This window comes from Syngnathus leptorhynchus, chromosome 9 (genome assembly GCF_054491065.1).
Source record: "Syngnathus leptorhynchus isolate UIUO chromosome 9, UIUO_Slep, whole genome shotgun sequence".
NCBI classification, from domain to species: domain Eukaryota; kingdom Metazoa; phylum Chordata; class Actinopteri; order Syngnathiformes; family Syngnathidae; genus Syngnathus; species Syngnathus leptorhynchus.
In genome coordinates, this window is record NC_141203.1 from 6,927,462 (window position 1) to 6,951,116 (window position 23,655).

Consider the following 23,655-nt stretch of genomic DNA (forward strand, 5'->3'; position numbering starts at 1 on the left):
TACCTATCCCTTTCTGCATTATGTAACGTCGACATGACCACATCCAGAGAGCGTATTGACTAGCTTTTGGTGGACAAGTAACTACTTTTGGATGTGCCTGGCGCCGACCATTTGAATCTTTGTTCCGTTTGGATCACAGAGTAATGATGTAGACCACTACTGACTAGTTTCTCACACTATCCGCTGAATTGTCAGCTGTCAGTTTCATGGAACTTTGTGCTGACTGAAAGCACCACTGCAGACTAATTACCACAAAAAAAAGACTGTTCAAACAATACATTTAAGTTGATTAAAAGAGGATTTATTTGTTGACTGGGAGTTGCCGCATGCAAATAAATGAGTGCAGGGTGTCTGCTTAACAGATGTCCATTGTACAAGGATGGGGAACCTGCAATTATCCAAACTAAACCGTTGAAAGAACATTGACCCAACAAATGTTCAATAGAACAAATTCCCCACCCTTGCTTCAGAACAATCCCGACAGATGGGATACAGTCTTAGAAAAATAACTATATACAGAACTATTCTGTAACAATGTAGACAAAACCTAGTTGTAATAATACTATACTAATGTTGAGAAGTGTTCTTGGCATCTGGGGTCAGCTACCTGTTGTACGCCCGTTCCTTCTTGGCTCTCTCTAAGGCTTTGTCCATGGTCTTCTCATTCTCACCTCGACACTTGGGGCAGTACCACTTGCCTTTGGGCTTATGATGGAGGCCCACGCAGGAAAAGTGGAACCATTCAATGGGACACTCATCGTAGTCGCAGCCGATCATCTCGCCGTAGGACACCTGCTCGCACAAGCAGTACGTGGGCTCGTCGGGGTCGATGGGCAGGTCCGGCGGCGACACCTCTCGCTCTGACTTCCCCTTGGACCGCTTCTTCTTCTTGGATGACGTCTTTGCTCTCTTCTCCCGGGACGCTCCGGCACCGACGTCCTCTGTGACGTCCAGGCCGCTGTAGCTGTCCCTGCTCTCGCCATTCTTTTGCCGCCTGGAGCGCTTGCCGCCGGCCTTGTCTGCTCCTGTTGAGCTTGGCGCGACCTCTTCGCGCTTCTTGTCGTGGTGGCTCGTTTTGCTCGGGGTGGTGGTGGACGAAGACGATGACGAACTGATCATGGCCGCCGCCGCGGTTGCCAAAGATGTCTGCGTAGTGATGTGACTCTCTGGAACTTCTTGGGAGGAGACGAGCAGTTCGGAATGCCAGTCTAACTGACGGGTTCGGTTCTCCACCAACTCCACCTGGAGTATATTTAAGTCACGTCAAAAAAATATATATATATTGAATTCCTTTGCCCTTAATTGCATGTAATTTAAAATTTCAGACTTGGATGAAATTTCAATTAAATAAGTCATTCCCCATCTTAAATATGTAGTTCCTTTATTGTAACACACTAACCATTTGTCCAGCAATTTGAATCTTCTCATCTCCAAGCTCCTGACTACGGATCAGCGCCCTCTGGATGGACAATTGCAGCTTGCGTCTTTGGGGTGCGTCCGATTCCTTGCGATACCGTTCATATGCATCCTCAAGTTCCTTCAGAACATCTGGGGGAAAAAGTGACATCACTGTTTAATGCAAAACTTAATGTTCATCCGTGGTGGATGCTTTTACATTCCTTTTTTTAAAATCTCAGAGTGAAACATTCAAAATCTTTCAGTCCTGTGTTGTCGAATTTCATGTGGATTAATGTCAATGGGAAAACAAAGATGGCCTGAACCGAGAGCATCCTCACCTTGATATCTGGCATCGATTTCTTTCATGAGGGACACACTTCTCTGCAAATCGAAAGGCAGTGACTCCACCAGCTCCAAGTACTCTTCCACATAATTGACAACAACATGGCCAGGATCGCCATTCGTGGCGTTCAACATTATGCCTCCACTCTTATCACACACACCTCCACCTGAAAGAAAATATGTAATTTAATTATAAACAACGGTTCTCCAGCAGTTAACATTATTAAAATAATATACTGCTCAGTGTTTTTTTCCCCCCCGTGTACTTATCAGTGGAGTTAGCGCCTCCAGCAGTGACGACTCGGTGTGTGTGGTGATTAGCAACTTGCTCCTTCGGTGAGTTTACGTCAACTCTGTCTAATGTTAATTTGACGAGTCAACGTTGTTCATGGCAACCGGTTTGAAGTCTTACAATTCTGGTTAGTGTACATTCAGACATCTTGTTTAACTTGGAACGTTTGCTTACACGCGTTTCGTGTGCACAGGCTTAACTTAGAGTCAAACGTTGGAGTTGAACTAACAGAGTCGGTAAAAAAAAAAATTGTGCGCCTAACCAACAATTGTCAAATTAACAGATACTCAATAACAGATGTTAACAAATTAGATCTTAAAAATCTGAACGTTCACGTGTTTTTATTAGTCGGGAATTTGCAGCTAGCGTGACGCTTTATCAGTGCAAAACAAACAACCATTGTAGTTCTATCCCACGGTTACGCGATTTGAAAGCATGCCTACCTGTGCAAGTACCTATATCGGCACTTTTCCAATCAGTTTTATGCTCTTAAAGTCAAATAATGAGCTTGATGAAATGTTAACATCAGTCGTGCAGTAGGTCGGCGACTGGAGCAGCTAATGCTAACCGTCAGCTCGAGGAGAGGGGTAAATTTGCGCATGCGCGTAGCGCTTCAAGTGACAACGTCAAAATTATTCCGTTGGAATTATCGTAAGCATTAAATATGTATTTCTATTTGACGTTTGATTTACAATAATGATGATAACAGGACTAAATGTGTTGGAGCGGTCATACAATTGATCCGTTTACGTAGGAACTCACTAATGCCACCTAGCGTCGAACACCGGCTTTTTTTTTTTTTTTACATTGCAATTGTCACGTAAACTGACTCACACAAAGTCGTATTTTTATTTTTTTCATTAAAAAAAACATAAATTACAACTAATTTCATGTATTTATCCACCACATCGGTGTTCTGGGAAGACATTGAAACCAAAGTGTTGAAAGGATGCTTATGTTTACATACACAAAGAGGTATAGTGCACACATCTTCAGCCTTCAGGAACTTTTTATTTTTCACTAACCCTCACCCATTTCATTTGTTAAAATGCAAGTACGTAGTTGGGAGCACAGAATGAAAATCAACCAAATGGCTTTTTTCTTTCTTTTTTTGTACACAGTGTCAGTTTTCATCTTTCAAATAGATTTTTGAAGACTGGGCCAATCTCATGGATCATATCTGAGGTGGTGGTGGATCTGCCATGTCGCTGGAAGGCTTGTCTGTTGCACTGTCTGGTTAGTGAAGAGGCTCCCATCGCTGCTACCACCGACGGGTTCACACTGCAGTAAGGTAACAAATAAATTCTTTCACTGAATAGTCTAATGTTGTAGCTGAGCATATGATCGCCACCATATCAAATTGAACTCGATTCTCATCCATATTTAATGCGTAAAACCAGCAACGTGTCCTATCGGGTTTATGAAGCACCCACCCAGTGATCAGTCCTGCCTGAGAGGCAGTGTAGGCCCAATGTGCCAATACACCAGCAGCTCCAGACAGAAGATCACCTTGTCCTCCACATCGCCTCCCACTGCCTTCGGTACTGCATGTAACCACTGCATAAAACCAAAAAACAAACAAACAAGGTGACATGTCACTGACAAACACTCATCCAACGGTAGGCTCAACACACACCTGTGCTACCATCCGCAATGAGATCCTTCTCTCCTTTAAGTAGAACGGTAATGTTGCCCATGGTTTCACTTAGCTGCAGGACGCTACTACGGTGATCAACGCTGTCCACGGGCTTGTGTTGCTGAGATGACAACACGCACATGGGATTAAAACACTTATGGCGCCGACTTGAAATTGTCACTTGGCAAAAGACCCACCAGCGTATCGTACAATCGCGTGAACTCCATGAAGTTGGGCGTGATGATGCCCTTCTGGTAGCCCTGAATAACAGATGGCTGCTTTGTGACCAGCCATAAACCGTCCTGGAGAAGGCAAACAAAGAAAAAGTCACGATGACTTTTATGAACGCAAGATAAAGTTGACCTAGATAAATACTCACTGCATCGATGATGATTGGAATATCTCTTGCTTTGGATTTCTCTATCACCTCCTACAAGGAAGAACTACATTATTTGTGGAAATATACTGGTTGATGATACACTTGGCGCACTAAATAGTTGTCCTCTTATACAAAACATAATTTAAATGCATCTTGTTAATATATAAGCAGGTTTAAAATTTGACACAGTAGCTTAGTACGACATGTAAACTTTCTGGAGAAGCATTATAATCACAAACAGTTTGTAGTAGAATTTTAGGAGGCAAAAAAATGTTTAACACATTTTTGTTTGGTTGTTTGTATAGCACAACAAAAATCCTCTTTTGTCAATAAGTTGAAAGGTTCATAAAATTAATTTACCAGCTCACCAATGAGTTCCCTATTAATTTAAATGAGGATGAACTTCTCATTATTGAAAAGGTCACAATTGGTAACCACTTCATTTATAAAGTGATGAGCACGCCTCTAGTGTAGCATATTTACATTTTTATAATGGTCTGATTTTTAGATATGCAGCAATTTTTTTTTAAACTGTATTTTTCAAGTCAAATCCTTTTTTTCTGCAGTCATGTTAGCAGATATATGATGCATATCAAATTTCCATGATGCATATTCGTATTGTGTCACTTGAGACAGCAGACCTCCCAACATCCTTAAGGAGCTCTTAGTTCTGTGTTTGTGTTAAATGCATGCGTGCATCCAGTACGTGCCTTGGCAGTTTTTAATAACAAGTCCTCTCTTCCTAGACCAGGTCCCACCACAAGGCTGTGCAGTCTCGGGAGCCATTTTTCGATCTCCTCCACCGCGTTTGGGCTGTCCCTTTTCAAGGTGCACACACAAACACAAACGCAGGAGGAGGAAAAAAGGAATAGTCATTTAGGAATTGTAGTTTATGTCATACTTTATTATACAAGACTGAATGGCTCTTTTTTTTTTTTTTATCTTGCACTCGACAAGTACTTCATATATTTAAAAAAAAACTAATAACTAAATGAAAATAAAGCATTTTTGAAAAAAAATGACAATCATGCAACCTCTCTAATTGAACGAAACTAACTGAATAAAAAAAGTCACTAAAACTAACTTGTAAAAAAAATCCCAAACTATTAAAGAATTAACAATTCTAAAATTATAGTAGCTAAAAAAAAAAAAAAAATTTACAATATCCTATGGACTTTTTTCTTCTTCTCCAAGACAAATCAGATTTTCTGCCATCTGCTTGCATGCTCATTTTACACAAATGGTCTACTCACAGGACAGGATGAACTATGAGCTCAGGGCTGTAGGATTTGATTACGGCCGCAGCGTCTTTGGTGCAGAACACGTGAGACAAGTCAGCACCCTGGGGACCAGACAAAGACATTGCACCAACATTGCATTTTGTGCAAAAATAGACAGTGAGGCATTTTGTTCTCACCACTTTCAGTGCAGAGATAGCAGCAAAGTAGGGCGCTCCAGTGTAGCTTGAAGGTAAACAAAACTGCATTAGAGGCCCAATTCAAATGTGATCGATACAATGCAATCTGAAGCTGGCGCGCGACATACTCTTGGCATCCGCCGATGATACCGATTCGGCCATCTTGTCCTTTGTGCTTCTTGCTGGACAACAGAGGGACTATCTTCTTTACTAGAGACAGGACGTGCTCCTCCATACCCCCGTCAGAGGTCGGGGCCAGGTTGTAGCGGCGCTCAAACACTGCAGTAATAAAACAGGGCTTAAATGCTGTTTGGTTTGAAACATAGAATCTGTAAAAAAAATAAAATACACCAACAGTGATATAAAGAAAGAACTGCTCATTGGTTCCCAACTAAAAATGGAAAAGTTTCATTGTCAGATCTTAATAGCTAAAAGGAGCGTACTTGAATGACTAGTCTATTAATCGATTGCTAAGAATTGGCGATTTTGTGGAATCGATTGCCGAATAATCGTGTCTTGAAGAAACTGAGGCAACATGGATTGCACTACTTGAACATAATTTGAAAGGTGTAAAACAACTTTCTATTCATTTCTGCAATATATATATATATTTTTTTTTTCCACCCCGTTAGGCAGATACCCATCGCCTGTCCAAGGAATTTAATATTAGCCTTCATACTTCCACACATACCCAATCGGAATTGATATTTGTTGAATGCTGTCTTTATGAAAGTGATATGACAAATTTTCTGTCAACCAACTGCGGTTATTTCTTAACACCTCCCAAAGTAGATTGCCACCTGTGAACAATGGAATGCCATCAGTAAGGCAATTTAATCTTATTTTTGACAAACTGGGGAGAAATAACATTAATTTATGTCCATAAGTAATTTGAACCACTTAACCCAATTAGAGTCGTGGGCATGCTGATATGCAGATATGCAAAATATTGGGCATGGTAAAAATCTCCGAATTTTAATCATTTTTAGTGTTGCATTGAACAGAATAGCGTAGATGTAATTCAACTCCCCATAGCTGATGTTGTTTTGGTCTTTGACAGTAAACTACTTAAGAGCAAATCAACGGCGCCTTAGTTAAGTGGAGCCAAGTTTATGATGGATCTGACATTTGATTGATAATTTTGACTATTACCAATGATAAACCAGTGTTCTGATTTGCATACAAATTTATTTGACTGCGTTATCATGGAAACGGAACTTTGTTGTCCAATGCTATTGGAATTGATGAATCACAGAGGGTGAGATTAACTTTGCAATTTTTACGCAGTGTCCAGTGTGCATATTATCTGATGTCACACTTGTCAATTCACATCTGCGTCGGCTTAAAGGAATTATGACAAGCAACTGCAATGTATAAATATGTGTTTGTCGACTCGCTACCGTCGGATGGGACCTATGCACTCCATTTTGCCTCACCTGCATACAATCCACAATCATTTCTATCCAATCAATACGTTTCAATGAATAAGTCTATTCTTATTAAACATTAAAAACAGATTACAGTATAGGGTGTCCACAAAGTCTCTTTCAATTGAATCATTCAGAAACAATTCCAAAAGCATCGAGTGGGCTCCTCCACAACCTTCTCACTGGACAGGTGACAGCCCCACTAATACCTAATGGGTGAGAGTCTGGCTTCAACAGCTGAGCCTGCTTGGCCAAACTGTCCGTTGGGGGTGAGGGCTGGCGGTGCGTGCGTGACGGCAAAGGTTGGGAGAACACCGAGGCATGGGTGGGCACGCCGGTTTTCAAGTGAGGAGAGTGCGCCGCTCCCGAGTACGGCCTGGCGGAGGAGATGTTGGAGAACATCTGACCGAGCATTTGGAGCATGTGCAGCTCCCTGGCGTGCTCCGCCTCTCGCCGGTTATCCTCGGCGTGCAAGCGGCGCTCCTCCATGCGATAGAAGTTGTCTTCAGCCTGCGAGCTCTGCTTTAGGAACTGTTCCATTAGCCTCTCCATAGGGAAGTTAGTGCGCCGCCGCCGTCGTTGCTTGGGTGTGGAGACGGAGCAGTTGGCTGCCAATTGGCTGCTGTTGGGAGGTCTTTCGGATATACCTGAAGGAGACGACACGAGACATTAATATGCATGTAGCAGTCCCCGACATTTGGTTGCAGAATCAAGTCAAAGTGGTCATCCACTAACAATCCTGTTACCGTTAGGACGAATGGCTAGTGTGTTGTTAGCCAAACTTTAGGGGTCACCTCAATTTATACATACATTTTCTCTGATCTTGTTCATGGGCAGCTGTAGCTGACAGAAAGGTTTAGATCCATGATATGTAATAAATAAAATAACTTGGGTGAATTTGGATAATTTCCTCAGGTACACTTGAAGATCTCTCACATCACACTGGCTGGTAAATGGCTGTTTTAATGTAAATCCCGAGTCTGTCCAGATAATAAAACAGATTATTTCTGTCAATGATTTTTATTCAAAGCTGAAAAAAAATTGTACCGGATTGTATTGAACTGGATCAACTGTTCATCTGTCTTGTATCCCGTCACAATAAGCATTCATTTTGACATGTAACAATGAATGGATGTGCACTTACTGTTACTGCCCACTGTAACTTTAACTGGGATGGGAATGGGAATACTGGGGTACTCCAGCTTGACTTCAGTCTCGGCGGGGAAGGGGCAGTCTCCAGTACTTTCGGAGTAGACGTCCTGAGCATCCTCCGCATCCTCATCTAAGCCGTCCACGGCCTCCTCCCCTCCCGGCCCACCATCTATGAACTCTTGGGGGTCAACGGCGGGTCGATTGCTCAAGATCCTCTCCATGGTGTCGTAGAACTTGGCAATTTTGTGATATTGCCTGTTGTTGCGCAGATTTCCCTCCTTGGCGAGCAAGTATTGTCTTTTGAGGCTCTTAATCCGCACCCTGCACTGCTCCGGCGTGCGCTCGAAGCCCATCGCCGCCAGGCGCCGGGACACATCGCGGTAGACGAAGCTGTTGCGGAAGTTACCGTCCAGTGCCTCCTGGACGTCCTGCTCACCCCAGATGTTTAACAACGTCCTCGTCTCCGCGTCCGACCACAGGAAACCTCGCGTTGTGTTGTTGAGCAGCATAGTCGAGCCTCGAGTAGTTGGGGATGGATGTGGTTGGCCTGGTTGTCTACCTATGAGTCGTCTCCAAAAACCTCCGACGGGCTCGCTTTCCGATCATGCAAGTGTTTTAAAATGGTGAAAGCGTGCGTATTGTTCAAATGAAAACGCTTTGCACGTCGAATCTTGGTCTTCTAGCTAAACCTTGCCATGTTTACCCCTTTACGTCGGTTGCAAAAATGCCAAAGCTGGGAAGTTTCACCAAAACTGAACAAGGACCAGCTTTCCAAACCAATCGCTGTCGTTAGCCTCATTTTGGAGAATTTAACAAACTGACCTCTGATCGGTCCTCTGAGGGAGACAGTTTGCGTCCACCCTCTGGTTTGACTGATGTCTGTGGGGTCCTAAAGACCACCAGATCATATTTTGCAAATAATAACATGGGCGTAAGCTGTCAATACTTTGATAAAACCATGGATATAACAGAAAGAACGCCACAACGCGGAGATGAGAATACATTAAACACGAGGTTTCACTTTACCTTCCACGTTAAAACAGAACAATGTTGCGAGAATCGACACAGTTACGGTGACAAACAAGAAGGCGATCGTCTGGACGGGCTGCGGCATGTTGTTGCCATTCATTGTTTACTGACATGCTATCCGCCAACACGAAGCTTGTCAACGACAGGAAGACCCTATGTCGTGCACACACTTCTTACCTAAACTCCAAGTGCGTGTCAACGCTGGCAACTGTGTACAAATACGTCTGGTCATGAGGCTTTGCTGAGCTTCAACAATACGGGAAGAAATAGTTCACGATCCCTTTAATGACTGCTCGGAAATTCCTAAATCCACTAAAAACTGTCTGCTATACATTTGATAGTAAATAGAGACTAAACCAGCGGTGTATTCAATATACGTTATCGTCAAAATTTAGTTTGGTAGGGTTTTTTTAAATATCAAGTACGCATATATCTGCTGGCTCAGTAAATGTTGGGCAAGACAAAAAGTACTGCATTGAGTTGTCGTTGATTTAGATAGTTCACCATTTTTATTCAATTGTATTTTCATATTTAATTGAGCTTTTATTTAATTATTATTATTGTTGTTTAAACTGTATATTTATTTAATTTATGTTATGAAATAAATTGCCCTTTTGTTATGCACAAAACAGCATTTCATGACGTCGAATTGAAAACAATAACTAATGGTTATGAAGCGTGACGAGCGCTTTGGAGGGGCGGGCCCACGGTTGAACCTGCGACGCGTGATTGTAGTCAAAGTTTTCCACTTTCATTTCCTGTTTAACCTCACCCCTACCGCTCATAAGTGCGATCGCAGATTGCAGGATGAGCCATTCATAACACTCACCACCTCCAATTTATGCACGTCAAAAATGGCGTTTGTCTATCCTCCGCGCTTGACTTTTACCATCTAGAGCGCCTCTTATCCTTATATAACCTAACGATCGGACAAAGCGGTGGTGAGTTTTGGAAGATGAGGAAGCCAGACGTGAAGGTGGTGCTTCTGGGGGACATGAACGTTGGCAAGACGTCTCTCCTGCACAGGTACACGGAAAGGAAATTTAGAGACACCATCAGCACCGTCGGAGGAGCGTTCTTCCTCAAACAGTGGGGGCCCTACAACGTCTCCATATGGGACACCGCTGGTAAATCCTGATCTCAAATGTTTTTGTGTGTGTGTGTTCTAATTCCTGTGGGTTTATTCACTGCGTTAGCCCATTGACGCGTGATTCCCGGAGTTGAGGCAATCACTGGTATGTGACCTGCAGACTAGAGCCGATGGGGACTGTTGGCATAAGGCTTACTTACCTGTGTGATAAAGTGGACAGTGTCTTGCTTTGTGCTTTAGATAGTGGAGGGAGCTGCCATCTTTGTAAATGAGTTAAGTTTTGCAAATTTGACTCATTTTCCAAGACCTGCAGATTATTATATTCTGTGACAGTATAAGTACTAAACACTGATTTCAGACCAAGAAAGGGGAAAAGAAAAAAAGCTTGTTATGAAAGGAAACATGCCAAACATAGCAGACTTTGATGCTAACATATATATATATATATATATATATATATATATATATATATATATATATATATATATATTGCTTTTGTGACACAGCAAACTTACAAGACAACATAAACAAGACAGAAAGGGATTTTGATGACAAGACGTGTGCAGTGTTGTGAGAAATGGCAATAACTGAACAGTTTAAGTGTATAAAACTCAAAATATGCAATATTAAATATCACAGAATATCATATTCATTTTTTGAAAATGTACTGTCTCGGTCATGCTGATGTCAAGATAACTTGTTGGTCCTACACAGCCACCGGGCTACTGTTTATATAGACCTATGTAGAAAAATGCTAGAAACATTGCGGGATGATTGTGGATTTAAACGACGGCGACTGATATGAACAATTACGAAATATCGGAGTTCATCCAGAGGAAAATCCCAAGACCAGCTCGCAGGAAGTGTTCCAGTAATGTCGTGTCATGAGTAGGTGTCCCCATTGTGATCATTTCCTCTCCCTCTGTGCTGCTCATTCTCAGGAATTTCTGATGGATTCTTTAATGATTTATTTGGAAGATGGCCTTATGAATTATAGCGTTATAGTTTGGGGTTAAATGGACACGTTATGAGAGATAAACCGTTTAATAATGTCTTCTCTACCAAGTATGAATTAATTTCTAAAGCTCTGTGACGAATCCCGGCTTAACAGTCACAGACATTGTCCATTATCGCCCATGCTAGCAATTGATTATTCAAGCTTCTGTTGGGGGCTAATCTAAAAGATCATGATGTTTACTGAACGTGCTAGCTGTGACATGAGTCATTACACGGCCCGCTATGTAAACATGACTTACTGAAATACTTCAGTAAGGTAAGATAAGGATAATCGTCTGGTTTAGTGGGTGACTTTGCTTATAATTTACAAGGTCAGCGCTGTTCTGGGAAAGAAACCTTTGTGATGTTTTCAAAACAAACAAGCTGCCCGCTGCTCTCTCCATCTATTACCGTCTGCCTTTTTCATTTGGATTGGCCGAGTTTGTTTCACAGCAGAGTTTTTAAGGATCTTGCCTTGTTCCTCTTAATAGTCACATGATGGTGTCATGACAGGAAGACTTTATGCTTCGTCTTGCTATTTCCAGAAGCACAAGAACATCTCGTCAGTCCCTAAAATAATATTTGATGAGAAATATTCTCACATCCTCCTCAGATCTATTCTGGGACATCATTGCGATTTTATTGTACGTATGTATCCCTAATAACCCCAGAGAAGGTGATTCCGCACATTACATTGTTGTGACATTAAATATTTTTGAGTTGCTCAATTGACGTGTGAAGAAATTATTGTAGGACACAACTTTCCCAAGCAGTAATGTTGCAGCTGATCAGAGGATCACCTCTTATTGAGATCAAGATCTTAATCAACATTCATTTTCCCGAATGTCAATTAAGAAAGATAGTCAATGTTGAAAAATAAATAGAGAGTAAGTTTTCAACACTTGTACAAGAAGTAAGCGCTTGTTAGTGACCAAACACTTCTTATAACTTCATTGCTGAATGAGGTTTTGTACAATAACGGGGATTGTTTTTGTTTCAAAACAGGTGAATTGTGACCCAAACTGTCTTCAAGTATTTTTTTTTCTCAAGACACCTAAAGCATTCCAGGTTACATGAGGTCGAGGAAAGCTAGGTGAATGGTGCACTGTACCATTACGTTTGACAATAATAAGAAAATGCACTTTGATCCAGCTCTAGTTCAAAAGTGGGTCAGATATAATCGGACTTAAATTGTCTGCACGTCCAAACTTGAATTCTTCCTCCCCAGGTCGGGAGCAGTTCCATGGTTTGGGCTCCATGTACTGTCGTGGTGCGGACGTTGTCATCCTGACTTACGACGTCACCAACCGGCAGAGTCTGGCCGAGCTTGAGGAGCGTTTCCTCTCCCTGACGGACACCGCCAACCACGACTGTATTTACGCCGTCGTGGGCAACAAGGCCGACCTGACGGACGCTAAAGCCCAGCTTTATCAGGAGATGATCGACGCGAATCCAACAGAATCCGAGGAGGACAGATCAAACGTGCTGGCTGCTTGCCCCACGCCGCCCGCCTCGCCTGTGTCCATCCCCAGCGTCACATACCCCAAGCAGGTCACTCGCGAGGACGCGTTGGCGTTCTACGGGCGGATTCTTCGCTACAAGGGCTTGGACGAGAGGACCAGCCTGCCCGCAGAGAAAATGATCTTCGAGACCAGCGCCAAGACTGGCTACAACGTGGACGTTCTGTTCGAGGCACTCTTTGAACTGGTGCTCCCCTCCGTGCTGAGGAAGAGGAAGGAGTACCACAAGTCTGACACTGTGGACTTGGACATGTGCAAGAAGGGCGGCGGAAAGCGAGGACGATCGACCTGCTGCTAGGACCCAACCAGGAACCTCCGCAGGAAGAGTTTTAACATGTGATGAGACCGCTTAATATGTGAATTGACAAAGAAACCACTAGCCTTGATCATGTCAATGCTTTCTTCATACTGTGAAGCAGCATCTATATGACAAGTCATCCCAATGACTCAAAGTAGACGTCTGCAGGGAATAAACACACTTTTGAATCCAGAAATGTAATTTTCATGAATTACACCAACCTAATTGCACTAATTATTACCATGTAGCTAGCATAGTACACTGTTTTAAATAACACTTCTCATTTAAATGTTTTCAATTTTCACACTTAAATCTTCTCTTTTCTTCAATAACACCAATTTATTCTGTTTTGTAAATGTCCTTAAGTTAATGACACACAGCTATGTTGAAATGTTAAGTGTAATGAGAATAAAGATTTTTATTTAGCTGTGGTTAGTTAATGAAATCACACAAAGGACTCTTAGAAACAACATTTAATCTTTTACATTATACTGCAATAATAATATATTTCAATGAATAAGTATTTGACTGATAATTATCTGGTGTATCTGCAAACAAGGGGAAAGAGCAGGTCGACCATTTACAAAACATTATTTTTCTTCAAATCTATTGCGGGGTCCACTTTAGTAGAGGAAAGATGTTTTGAATCCCCCATTTATACAAATCAAGTGGCCTGTGGTTGCTGTTGCCCACGCCTGCCCTTGAAACACTTGAAAACTGCCAAGTCCCCTGATAAGAAAAAGGTTACCCAAGGACCTTGGATCCAGGTCCAGGCTGTTTATGTCCTGCCAGTTGAATTAATCATTAGCAGATTCTGAGTTGAGAGTGACCCTGAAAATACATTTTGCTGCAGTCGACTTCATCGAGACAATAACCTCAAAATTAGAATCAGTGCATTTTGTATATGACGGTTTGCAATTAACATTTTGGCTGATAGTTCATGTGACACAGAAACGACTCATCGGACGTAATACAGAGCGTAACGATAGTGAAGGCCTGGTGGGCAAGCAGTTAGTGGCTTAAGGATAAAGCTGGATGCAGTGCAATAGGAGCAACGAACAGTCTCTGTGTGATTGCCTGAGGTAATAAGTTAAAACAGTAAGCACCATTACACATTTAGAATCAACATACTTGTTTCTCAAGGCACCAAACAGTCATTGCGTATACGAGCTTTGTGACTCAGGCGGGGGCTGTTGTGCTTTACACTGATCGATGGCCAAATGACAACACACGAGACATCTCCTTTCACAAGTTCTTCATGCAGACCTGGCAGCGGCTGATGCGCGACAGGAGCTGGCCCGCTTTGAGCGTCTCTGATGCTGGCTCGGTGTGGAACGACTGATCTATAGAGGTGAGCCAGAAGCTGTGCTTGTTGGCGAAGTAGTGACACGTGCCTTTGGCGCCGTTGCACTCGATGAACGGTGACGTCCGGAAGTCTTCCAGGCAAGATCCGGGCGATGACAGCGACTGACCCCCGCCCTCGTTTCCTGCTGCCGTGTGCTAAGAGGTAAGAGGTAATTGATTTGCCATTTATTTGACTGTAGACACAAGTGAGAATATGTTTGTATTTTGCATTGTTGTATTCAAAAGGTGTGACTTAGCTCAGGCTGCTTACTCTTGTCATGGAATTTTACTAAACTGTGCACTACTCACCATGAGGAAAGAGTAGCCAATCCAGAGGCTGCGCCATCCAGCGGGACACTGCGGAATGGTGATGTCCTGGCTGTGCACGGCGATGGCGATCGACGGGGCCTCGCAAACAGAGCAGCGGCTGATGTAGGGTTTGATCTCGCCCTCCTCCACAGGCATCATGGGCAGGGGGGCGGTGGTGGACAGCCAGTAGGACTTGTCATTCCTGCTGGCGTAGTAACAGATGTCTCCAGGGTTGCAGTAGAGGAAGGGCATGGTGCTGAAGCGGGGAAGGCAGGAGCCAGCCAAACCTGACAAGAACAACACCAAGGTAACCCATAGTTGGTTCATGTTCATCAAGCGCAATGTCACTTCAATTCTGTCGGACTCACCAAGATCCTGGTTGTGAGCCTTTTCTTGGCCTTCCAGGTACAAAAGACTGTATCCATCCCATATTTTGGACATCCCCACGGGGCACATGGGAGTCTGCTCAGACTGACTGTGCTTCACCAGCAGGTAACCCACACTGACACTGCGGCCGGGCATGCCGGGTAAGCCGGGGACACCTGGTTTACCCCGGTTACCTTTGACCAAACGCAATGCAAAAGTCAATAAATTGGTACACACAGCTACTTAAAATCTCAACAACCACCCCCATCTATAATACTAGTTGGATAATAAATCTTAAGTGCAAAGAAACACTTTTTGTCTTCAGCTACCCGTTGTAGTTTCTGGATTTATCAATTCAACACACCTTCACAAAACAAGATTGATAAAAATCCAATTTGGTAACAAACCAGTTCCCTGCCTAAACCTGCGCCTACTTTTTGAGCGGACCTACCCTCCAAGCCTTGCAGACCACCATGGCCCACTTGGCCTGCCTCTCCACGGAATCCAGGCGTTCCTGGTCTTCCACTTATTCCTGGCATGCCTTTCTGCCCAATGGGCCCAAAAAAGCCTGAAAATAATAAATAACAGTCAATCTCATCTCTTTACTTGACCACTGTTGGAGAAATATTTTTAGACTTAATTAAATTCATTTAAATGTTTATATAATGTCTTATTTAAAATCACAGCAAATATCAGTGTTCAAAAATGAAAACCTAAAAACATTTAAACATTTAAATTATTGTTATATTATTTATTCAATCTTCCCGTTCATGGAAAAAAACAACAACTGACCAGCATCCCCAGGGGGTCCCCGTGGTCCTGGTTCGCCTTGAATGCCTCTCGGTCCTTGAATACCCTGTGGTCCCGGACGACCCCTCTCTCCTGGCACTCTGCTGGGTTCTGCAATTGGACCTTGGTTTCCTGGCAACCCACGCAAACCTGCGAGCCAAACGTATCATTTAAGCGTAAGGACAAACTGGACTCTAACCAATAACAAGTCTTAAGTAATAACTTAATAATTTACCTGGCAGTCCAGTATCTCCTTTAGGGCCATATGGTCCTCTCTCTCCCTTGACGCCAGTCTGACCAGGAGTCCCCATTGAGCCCTGTTCTCCATTCTCACCTATAAGAAAATGCACGAAACTAGAAATTTACTGAGATGTAGACAACCAGAATATATCCGGAGGAGTGGAGTGGATGTGGATTTGGAATTTGGTCATTTTAGCGTACTGTACCTTTCCTCCCAAAAATTCCTTGTGGTCCCCTATATCCACTTGAACCTTGCTCGCCAATGAGCCCTTTTCTACCAGGGACTCCAGGATGCCCAAGTACTCCAGGTATACCCTTTTCTCCAGGGGAGGCATCGATACCTGGAAACCCTCTGGCTCCAGGGAAACCTGGGAAACATAATTGTAGGGTTCATAAATATTGTATCTTACCCTACACAACTATTCTAAGTAGCCCTTTGCTACTTCTACCATAAAATCTGGATAAATATGCATATGGTTTTACGCTCGCTTCTCTTATGAGGCCTCTGGGTCACGAGCTCCATCAGAGCATTTGAATTAATTGTCAACTCAACAGCCCTGGTAACTATGATGTTTTGGTTGTTGAATCAGTATAGTCTCACCCTGGAATCCTCGGGGTCCAGGAAAGCCCTTATCCCCCAGGGGCCCTATTCTGTCTTGTTTTCCATCTGGTCCACTTGGCCCATGGGTTCCTGATGGTCCAGGCTGACCTTTGTCACCTGAACACACCAAACACAGTCTTTAGCCCAGTGGCTCACTAATATACACATTGGTCAACTGAGAGCTTAGTAAGTGGCAGAAAAACCTACCAGCATCTCCTTGCAAGCCTTTTAAACCCGCAATGCCTGGCACACCTGCCTGGTTGTTTGGGTTGCCAGCCTCACCCTTCTCTCCTTTGGGTCCTGGGTTCCCAGATGGCCCAGTAGTATCCAAACCTGGCAAAATCACAACCAGAAGCAATATTTTTTTCCTTAACTTTGGAAACTGCAGTATAAGTTTGAATAGTTTTAGGAGCATTGGCTAATTACTATTAAGAAATAACATGCTGAAAAATTACCTGCAATTCCAGAGACACCCTTTTGTCCTTTCAATCCATCTAATCCATACAGACCAATGACACCAGGGAAGCCTGCACACATTTGTAAAATAAAAAAAATTAATGTAACAGATAAAATAATCAGCCAAAAAATAGCATCGCTGAATCGATCTGATCCTTTCACCTTTTGTTCCTGGAAAGCCTGGGAAACCTGGCTGCCCCACTTTTCCAGGCAGTCCAGCAAAACCCTTCTGGCCTTTGTTGCCAGGAGTTCCTTTCTGTCCGTCGGAACCTACATTTTTATTAGAAACGATTTAATGGAATACTGTTTGAATCAAATTCAGTATAAAACTGAATAAGAGAGAAAAGAACAAGATAAACCTCTTACCGGTATATCCGACATCACCCGCATCACCTGTCTGTCCCTTTTTCCCTTCGATACCATCAAAACCAGGAAGTCCTCTATCTCCAGCCAGCCCAGCTAATCCTCTCACACCTATTTGGATGATAACAATAATTTTATAACAGTACAGCAATCCTGAGAAACACTATTAAGCATTAAAGCAAATATGGTAGGAATTATACTTTATGGTACCTGGGTCTCCTGAAGAACCAACCTCTCCTCTCAGTCCACTTGGTCCTGGAATGTCTATGCGAGGGCCACTCTCACCTTGGGTCACATAAAAATATCAAGTGATAATGAACGGTCAACAAGTACTGTTTAGTTGTAAGTCAATTTGAAGTTTGTACCTTTGATTCCCTTCTTGCCCTTGTCCCCTGAAGCACCATAGGCACCAGGGCTTCCTTTGATCCCCTAAAGACAAGAACAAGACATTATAAATGGACAAGTGATGAGTAATATGTGATGGTAGAATAGACCATGTGATAAATGTGATAAATATTAATGTGATAAATGACAGACAAGAGATTTCAGACATTTGACAACGCATTTATATTGTCACCTTTTTACCACTCATCCCTTCAAAGCCAGAAATTCCTTTACTCCCGGAATACCCTGGCATTCCTTTCAACCCTGGTAGCCCCTGTGCACCTGGATCACCTTGGAAACCCTTTTCATGACTGGGTTCTCCAGGGAACCCATGTCCCCCCTCATGCCCTGGAACACCAGGAAGGCCCTTTGAACCTGTGGAAATTGGTTATGTGAGGAAGTAAAATGATGAAAATGCAATATTATTTGGCAATGAGTTGTCATTGACTGATTAACCTCTTGGCCCGACGAAGCCTTGTTTTCCTAGATTTCCACGTTCTCCCTTGGTTCCTTTCATGTCGACTTTCATCTGGGGAGGGATCTCTGGCTTCTCACCAGGTGGGCCCCTTAACCCGCGATCACCTGGCAATTATATAATCAGAGGATGAGATTAAGTAAAAAGACTCTAATAATGGCTGATATCACATTTTAGAAAAGACAGATCCAGCACCTTTTTCTCCAGTTTTGCCCGTCATTCCTTTTGGACCAATTTGTCCTGGCAATCCAGTCTCTCCTTTTGTCCCACTGACTCCTTTTACGCCTGTATTACCAGAGACCCCGCCAAATCCTGACATGCCAGGAGACCCTTTGTATCCTTGAAATTGGGAGGCATAGTGTCACCAAAATACTCAAATACTGGACGTTTGGGTTAGAATATTACACAAATAAACAACAGTGGAACCGACCTTTCATTCCTGAAGGTCCTGGTTTTCCATCAGGCCCAGGCAGTCCAGGGTTACCTGGCGAGCCATTCTCCCCGACAACCCCATAGTTACCTGGTTCCCCTGGGAAACCTTTTATTCCAAATGGCCCTGGAGCTCCCGGGTCTCCCTCTGTTCCCCTTTCACCAGTTAAACCTACATAACAGTATATGTGAGGTGCATTTAATATGAACAAAGAATTGGTCTCATGGATTGGGGGTCACCTGGTATTCCGACAGCCCCCAGTGGCCCTGGTGGACCAGCGTTGCCAGGATCACCAGGGTAGCCATATTTGCCTGGTGGTCCAGGCTGTCCTTCCTGCCCCGGCAGGCCTGGAGGGCCAATGCCACCTTTGGGACCAATCATACCAGGCATGCCCCCCATTCCTGGAGTGATAGAAGGAAGAAAATGTCACCTACAACCAAACCTGTAAGGTTGACCAAAGACTGCACCACCAAGCATTTCCTGGCTTTTCCCCCCTTTGTGTCACTGTGTGATGTAATGATATATTTTAAAATATGCCTTACCTGGATAGCCTAGTTCTCCCTGATCTCCAGCCACACCCTTGCTCCCTTGAAGCCCATATGGTCCTGGGTCACCAGGAGGTCCCTGACTTGCGCCCAATACTTCTCCGTGGGCACCTTTATCTCCAGGTGATCCGGTCCGTCCTGACAGTCCAGGCACGCCTGGAGAGCCGACGGACCCTTTTCTTCCCGGCACGCCCAAATCACCACGGGGACCAGAAAAACCTAGCAGAAGGCATCAATTGAGTTAATACAGCAATATGTTATGGTGGTAAACATGAGGTTTCATGGATTCCATAGCAGTTATAGTTTACCTGGTGGTCCAGGTTGACCACCTGGGCCGTAGTTTCCGCTTTCTCCTTTATTTCCCTTCACTCCATAAAGACCTGGCAGACCTTTTTCACCCGGAAGACCTAGTAGTTGAAGATAATAGTAAGTCAGGCTAACTAGCTGCCAAAAAGCAAGACCACACTGGTGCTTCTGGTCTTTACCTGTGAGACCAGGTAATCCTCTGGGTCCAGGAGAACCAGGTAGTCCAGGAGGTCCTGGGAAAGTTCCACAAGGACCTAAAAAGAAATTACGACATCCAGAAAACACACTAATTAATGATCATATCCTGGTTATGTACTAAACTAACTGTATAACAAAAAATACAGTGACCTTGTCTGGTGCCCAGCATGGATTGTGTTTAAAGATGCAAAACCATTATCTTTACATTAGCTAATTATACAGTTGTACGTTTATCATCAAAGTGAAAGCAATTCAATTCTGGCAAAAAAAAAAAAACATGCACCCAAGGCAAAGCACATAGAGACTTAAAAGCATCATTATGCCCGCTACCTGTTACATCCCATTGTTCTCCATCTCCTGCTGGACTACAGCCGCCTTTCAGTCGCAAGAGAAACAGAACGAGAGAGGCATTCGGTACAAGAGTTATTCAAAAGCATAAGCATTATTTTGCAAACAAGCTCAGCCCGAGCTGGTTTGACTGCAACAAAGGCGTCAACTGGAGGCACAGCAGCAAAAGTAACAGTACAATCGTAAAATATAATCATCATGCGGCATTGCTTTTTATTCCCAAGCCATGAATACTCTTTTCAAATCAAATTATTTCCCAAAAAATGAGAAGCGCTTATACGAGGATTAAAAAAGTGTTAAGACTTAGTAAAAAGAAAATTAGATGAAAGCATCAAATGAACCTGTGGAGCTGATGGGTCATTGAATCAATCAGCCGGCTCTTACCTGGGATACCAGGTGTTCCTGCAACTCCAGGATAACCATCAAGACCAGCATCACCAGGTAAACCAGGCTGGCCTTTGATACCCTCAAGCTCTGCACCTGGCTCTCCTCTCAGTCCAGCTGCACCAACCTGACCTGGTACACCAGAGAACCCTTTTTCTCCTTTCTGTCCTTTGGCATCGTCTCCCTGTTCACATGAACGGCACCTACTATCACCATCTGAAGGAGATGATAGATTATTTTAGGAATGAATGAATACTGGACTCACCGGAAGACCTCGACTGCCATGAAATCCAGGCAGACCAACTCGACCCGGAAATCCTTGCTTTCCCAGTTCACCATCCTGCCCCGGAATCCCAGGGTCTCCACGATAGCCTGTGGACATTATATTGGATCCACATAAAAAAAATATACGGACACGATACAGGAAAACCGTTGATTATGTGGAGCTGGTTGCTGCTTAGTCGTGTCTTAAAGCAATTGAAACAACATTAGCACTTGGCTAAAACTATTAGTGACAAGTATAGCACACCTTTCTGCGTCGCTACAGCCGTGTCTCCCTTTCTGCCTCTCGGACCTGGCTCACCAGTGACTCCCGGAGTTCCCTGCAATAAGTCGTCGTCATCATGGGAAGTGAGCAAAATCTTGATTGTCTGATTTCTCTTACGGAGAATCCATCCACTCCTGAGGGCCCTGGGTCTCCGGGGTCACCCTCCCGTCCAAACTCTCCAGTCATCCCGGGGTCTCCGGCTTCACCAACTGGCCCAAGTGGCCCTGGTGGGGAGGTGTTAACGGTGCATTCACATTGCCCGTGATCCCCTAAAAATACAAAAACAACAAATTCATTATAAGTTCAGATAACTCATTTTGTATCCTGCAAAAACAGTACCTTTGACTCCCTTGAAACCTGCATTTCCAGGCCTTCCTCTACCACCAGGAGACCCCTTGAAGAAATCTCCCCCTTGATACAGAAACGTCGGTACATTTAGTCTTTAATTCCTGCATCATCACATGGTGGCAGTGCTGATCTGTGACTCACAAGATCCTTTGGGCCCCTGAGGACCTCTGGAACCTGGGTGACCAGGGTTGCCCGGTGGTCCTGCACTGAGAGCAGGACTTCCTTTTTCCCCCTCTTGGCCTTTCTCTCCTGGCTCCCCCTTTCTTCCAAATGGGCCGGCGTAATCAAACACTGACCAAAAAAAAAAAAAAATGTTCAAACACTTTTGATCCCAGGGTTGTGTATTTCCTCATATTGTGTTTTATTTATGCAAGTGAGGAAAGTACCTTGGTCTCTTCCTGTCACTGGACCACAAATTATTGTGTTTTGGGATTTACTACATTGCGTACATATTACAGTAAACTTTGTTTTTACCACAGGATGATGTTTATCGTTCATCAGTCTACACCTGTTTTTTGCTTGTTTGAGCGAATTTGATTTTTATCCACGGCGTGGCATTTATTCTTTTAACTGGACACTTTTGTTTTTGATTTTTTTTTCAAACTATTAGAGGGAACAGGACATATGCAAAACAAGATTTGTTACTCATTTACTAAGCAATATTGTGATCCTTCTGGTATCACAAACCTTGCTGCTGCGAGAATGAAGCGGTGCGTCCTGGTGGTCCAGGAATTCCTTGATCGCCTATTGGTCCCCTTTCACCTTGGGGACCTTGCTCACCCGGTGGACCAAGGGCACCAGCTTATAACATTAAAAAAACAAACAGCTATCATTATTAGCGTCTGGGCATAAAAAGAAAACAAATTTTTTTTTTGGGGGGGTTATTCACATACCTGATGAAGACCAAGGCCAAAATCCAGATGAAATCAATTCCCCAGCTTCACCTATCACTCCCTAAAATACAAAATTGTCACAACTCATGTATTCTCCACAGATTTGGTCTTATTTAGTGTGTCTTAGAATATAGCCATAATATTAAACACTAAGTGATCATTAAAACGTCTGTTAAATGTAGGGAGAATTGTGCAGTATTATTATATACAACATATAGTATTATTATATACGCATTAGCTCATAGCATCACGAGTGCTAATTCAGTTATGCATGAATTTTGTCTTTTCTTTTGAACACACAAACATCTCAAAAAGCAAAAAAATTGAAATCCTGTCAATGTGGAATTTCACAATTCAAAATGAAAATATTCACCTTTGGACCCGGCCTGCCAACTTGTCCTTTATCCCCCGCATCCCCCTAAAAGAAAGCCTCATTAACAATATTGTAATCGATTACCCTCTCAAGAGGAGCAGCATGGGTCATACAAGCGTACCCTTGGTCCAAGCTTGCCGGGTGCACCAGGTAGTCCCTAGAAATGCATCCAATGGAAATTAAAAAGATAAAATGAAACTCTGGCCTCAAAGCAGTTTGACTGGAATATGCAGAAATGTGCTCACTCTTGATCCAGGGAACCCCGTAATTCCAGTTTCTCCTTTGTTGTCAGCCTGTAGTTAAGCAACAACAATGATGCCATTATGTGATCAAATGATCATAGTACGACGCGAGAAGAATCAGCGAGCGCTTACCAGAGCTCCTGCTTCTCCTTTGAAACCTTTCGGACCAGGATGGCCCTTAAAACAATGAAGATATTTTAACACCTTACAATTAAGATACTTTTTTTTTCATGCAGATGAGCGACGATGGAGCAAATGTACGCACCAAAGGTCCAAAAGGGGGCTGACTGTGGGGATGAGTGGAGTTTCCTTGCAGTCCCGGGGGTCCAATCTCTCCCTGTGGTGCAAGAAAGATGACACAAAAACATGAGAATGCTAAATTAAAAGAAAAGACAAAAATAGTAAAACCCAGTAATTGACTGAGGCATCTATTTGAACGAAGGGCACTAGTTGAGGATAATACAGGACACGTGACATATTCCGACAATTATGTTGTCATCCTGAGCGGTCACTAACCTGGTCGCCCTTCATCCCCTTGATTACATTTGTCACGGCCTGTGGGGAAAACACAAGGACAGTAAAAGCATCAAGGTGTGACTAAAGTCATCCACATGCAAATTTGACCACTTTAATGAGTCTGACTACCTTTGGTCCACGAGGACCTGGTGGCCCGGGTTGACCCTAGAAGAGGACACAAACAGAAACATTTTACTACTTACTTGTAAGAAGTCTTAGAAT

General features: G+C 43.3%; 5 protein-coding genes and 1 long non-coding RNA gene across 8 annotated transcripts in view; 3 read left to right on the plus strand and 3 right to left on the minus strand.

Moving 5' to 3' along the window:
- Window positions 1-269: 269 nt before the first annotated feature.
- ing1 (inhibitor of growth family, member 1) lies at window positions 270-2,753 on the minus strand. Its single transcript, XM_085919748.1, has 4 exons — window positions 2,476-2,753; window positions 1,737-1,907; window positions 1,400-1,548; window positions 270-1,242 (listed from the first exon to the last, which is right to left on the minus strand). Exons 2-4 carry the CDS (start codon window positions 1,873-1,875, stop codon window positions 604-606), a joined length of 927 nt encoding a protein of 308 aa, XP_085775874.1. The 5' UTR covers window positions 1,876-1,907; window positions 2,476-2,753; the 3' UTR covers window positions 270-603.
- On the plus strand, window positions 1,682-7,872 carry LOC147050905 (uncharacterized). The gene is made up of 3 exons (XR_015067224.1): window positions 1,682-2,076; window positions 3,154-3,323; window positions 4,794-7,872. It is a non-coding gene; the product is annotated as an uncharacterized LOC147050905 (long non-coding RNA).
- Window positions 3,024-9,342, minus strand: naxd (NAD(P)HX dehydratase). The gene is made up of 11 exons (XM_085919745.1): window positions 8,036-9,342; window positions 7,101-7,538; window positions 5,593-5,743; window positions 5,465-5,510; window positions 5,301-5,389; window positions 4,758-4,866; window positions 4,048-4,098; window positions 3,866-3,970; window positions 3,669-3,789; window positions 3,466-3,589; window positions 3,024-3,313 (listed from the first exon to the last, which is right to left on the minus strand). Exons 1-11 carry the CDS (start codon window positions 8,550-8,552, stop codon window positions 3,163-3,165), a joined length of 1,902 nt encoding a protein of 633 aa, XP_085775871.1. The 5' UTR covers window positions 8,553-9,342; the 3' UTR covers window positions 3,024-3,162.
- A 432-nt stretch (window positions 9,343-9,774) lies between these two features.
- On the plus strand, window positions 9,775-13,401 carry rab20 (RAB20, member RAS oncogene family). Its single transcript, XM_085921166.1, has 2 exons — window positions 9,775-10,199; window positions 12,387-13,401. Exons 1-2 carry the CDS (start codon window positions 9,914-9,916, stop codon window positions 12,974-12,976), a joined length of 876 nt encoding a protein of 291 aa, XP_085777292.1. The 5' UTR covers window positions 9,775-9,913; the 3' UTR covers window positions 12,977-13,401.
- The window catches only part of col4a2 (collagen, type IV, alpha 2), a 31,424-nt gene continuing 21,138 nt past the window's right edge, over window positions 13,370-23,655 (minus strand). Inside the window, exons 11-48 of one of the 2 annotated variants that reach the window (XM_085921160.1) lie at window positions 23,563-23,598; window positions 23,434-23,472; window positions 23,183-23,254; window positions 23,050-23,094; window positions 22,921-22,968; window positions 22,797-22,832; window positions 22,676-22,720; window positions 22,303-22,363; window positions 22,097-22,210; window positions 21,551-21,700; window positions 21,401-21,472; window positions 21,179-21,330; window positions 21,044-21,116; window positions 20,780-20,886; window positions 20,515-20,698; window positions 20,113-20,157; window positions 19,764-19,838; window positions 19,587-19,685; window positions 19,276-19,497; window positions 18,973-19,134; window positions 18,734-18,904; window positions 18,499-18,642; window positions 18,285-18,410; window positions 18,022-18,203; window positions 17,810-17,873; window positions 17,655-17,729; window positions 17,448-17,555; window positions 17,244-17,351; window positions 17,081-17,152; window positions 16,833-16,958; window positions 16,626-16,742; window positions 16,231-16,392; window positions 16,020-16,118; window positions 15,788-15,934; window positions 15,447-15,563; window positions 14,998-15,189; window positions 14,630-14,916; window positions 13,370-14,476 (exon numbers count right to left, since the gene is read on the minus strand). In XM_085921160.1, the coding sequence (XP_085777286.1) occupies window positions 14,222-14,476; window positions 14,630-14,916; window positions 14,998-15,189; window positions 15,447-15,563; window positions 15,788-15,934; window positions 16,020-16,118; window positions 16,231-16,392; window positions 16,626-16,742; window positions 16,833-16,958; window positions 17,081-17,152; window positions 17,244-17,351; window positions 17,448-17,555; window positions 17,655-17,729; window positions 17,810-17,873; window positions 18,022-18,203; window positions 18,285-18,410; window positions 18,499-18,642; window positions 18,734-18,904; window positions 18,973-19,134; window positions 19,276-19,497; window positions 19,587-19,685; window positions 19,764-19,838; window positions 20,113-20,157; window positions 20,515-20,698; window positions 20,780-20,886; window positions 21,044-21,116; window positions 21,179-21,330; window positions 21,401-21,472; window positions 21,551-21,700; window positions 22,097-22,210; window positions 22,303-22,363; window positions 22,676-22,720; window positions 22,797-22,832; window positions 22,921-22,968; window positions 23,050-23,094; window positions 23,183-23,254; window positions 23,434-23,472; window positions 23,563-23,598 (4,389 nt within the window). In that variant the 3' untranslated portion in view covers window positions 13,370-14,221. The remainder of the gene's footprint in view (window positions 14,477-14,629; window positions 14,917-14,997; window positions 15,190-15,446; window positions 15,564-15,787; window positions 15,935-16,019; window positions 16,119-16,230; window positions 16,393-16,625; window positions 16,743-16,832; window positions 16,959-17,080; window positions 17,153-17,243; window positions 17,352-17,447; window positions 17,556-17,654; window positions 17,730-17,809; window positions 17,874-18,021; window positions 18,204-18,284; window positions 18,411-18,498; window positions 18,643-18,733; window positions 18,905-18,972; window positions 19,135-19,275; window positions 19,498-19,586; window positions 19,686-19,763; window positions 19,839-20,112; window positions 20,158-20,514; window positions 20,699-20,779; window positions 20,887-21,043; window positions 21,117-21,178; window positions 21,331-21,400; window positions 21,473-21,550; window positions 21,701-22,096; window positions 22,211-22,302; window positions 22,364-22,675; window positions 22,721-22,796; window positions 22,833-22,920; window positions 22,969-23,049; window positions 23,095-23,182; window positions 23,255-23,433; window positions 23,473-23,562; window positions 23,599-23,655) is intronic. The other variant, XM_085921161.1, reaches the window with a different exon arrangement.
- The window catches only part of col4a1 (collagen, type IV, alpha 1), a 56,363-nt gene continuing 46,881 nt past the window's right edge, over window positions 14,174-23,655 (plus strand). The window contains exons 1-3 of one of the 2 annotated variants that reach the window (XM_085921162.1): window positions 14,174-14,483; window positions 14,782-14,936; window positions 15,035-15,121. The gene's annotated coding sequence lies outside the window, so the exon portion shown is untranslated. Of the gene's footprint in view, window positions 14,484-14,517; window positions 14,937-15,034; window positions 15,122-23,655 lie in introns of those variants that run through there. The other variant, XM_085921163.1, reaches the window with a different exon arrangement.

Coding starts and splice junctions, on each gene's coding strand:
- rab20 (XM_085921166.1), top strand. CDS start 9,914: ATGCACGTCAAAAATGGCGTTTGTCTATCCTCCGCGCTTGACTTTTAC. Junction 10,200..12,386: donor CTCCATATGGGACACCGCTG/GTAAATCCTGAT, acceptor CTTCCTCCCCAG/GTCGGGAGCAGTTCCATGGT.
- naxd (XM_085919745.1), bottom strand. CDS start 8,552: ATGCTGCTCAACAACACAACGCGAGGTTTCCTGTGGTCGGACGCGGAG. Junction 7,539..8,035: donor AGTTACAGTGGGCAGTAACA/GTAAGTGCACAT, acceptor CGTCTCCTTCAG/GTATATCCGAAAGACCTCCC. Junction 3,314..3,465: donor CAGGCAGGACTGATCACTGG/GTGGGTGCTTCA, acceptor ACCTTACTGCAG/TGTGAACCCGTCGGTGGTAG.
- ing1 (XM_085919748.1), bottom strand. CDS start 1,875: ATGTTGAACGCCACGAATGGCGATCCTGGCCATGTTGTTGTCAATTAT. Junction 1,549..1,736: donor AATCGATGCCAGATATCAAG/GTGAGGATGCTC, acceptor TTTTTCCCCCAG/ATGTTCTGAAGGAACTTGAG. Junction 1,243..1,399: donor TTCAAATTGCTGGACAAATG/GTTAGTGTGTTA, acceptor AATATACTCCAG/GTGGAGTTGGTGGAGAACCG.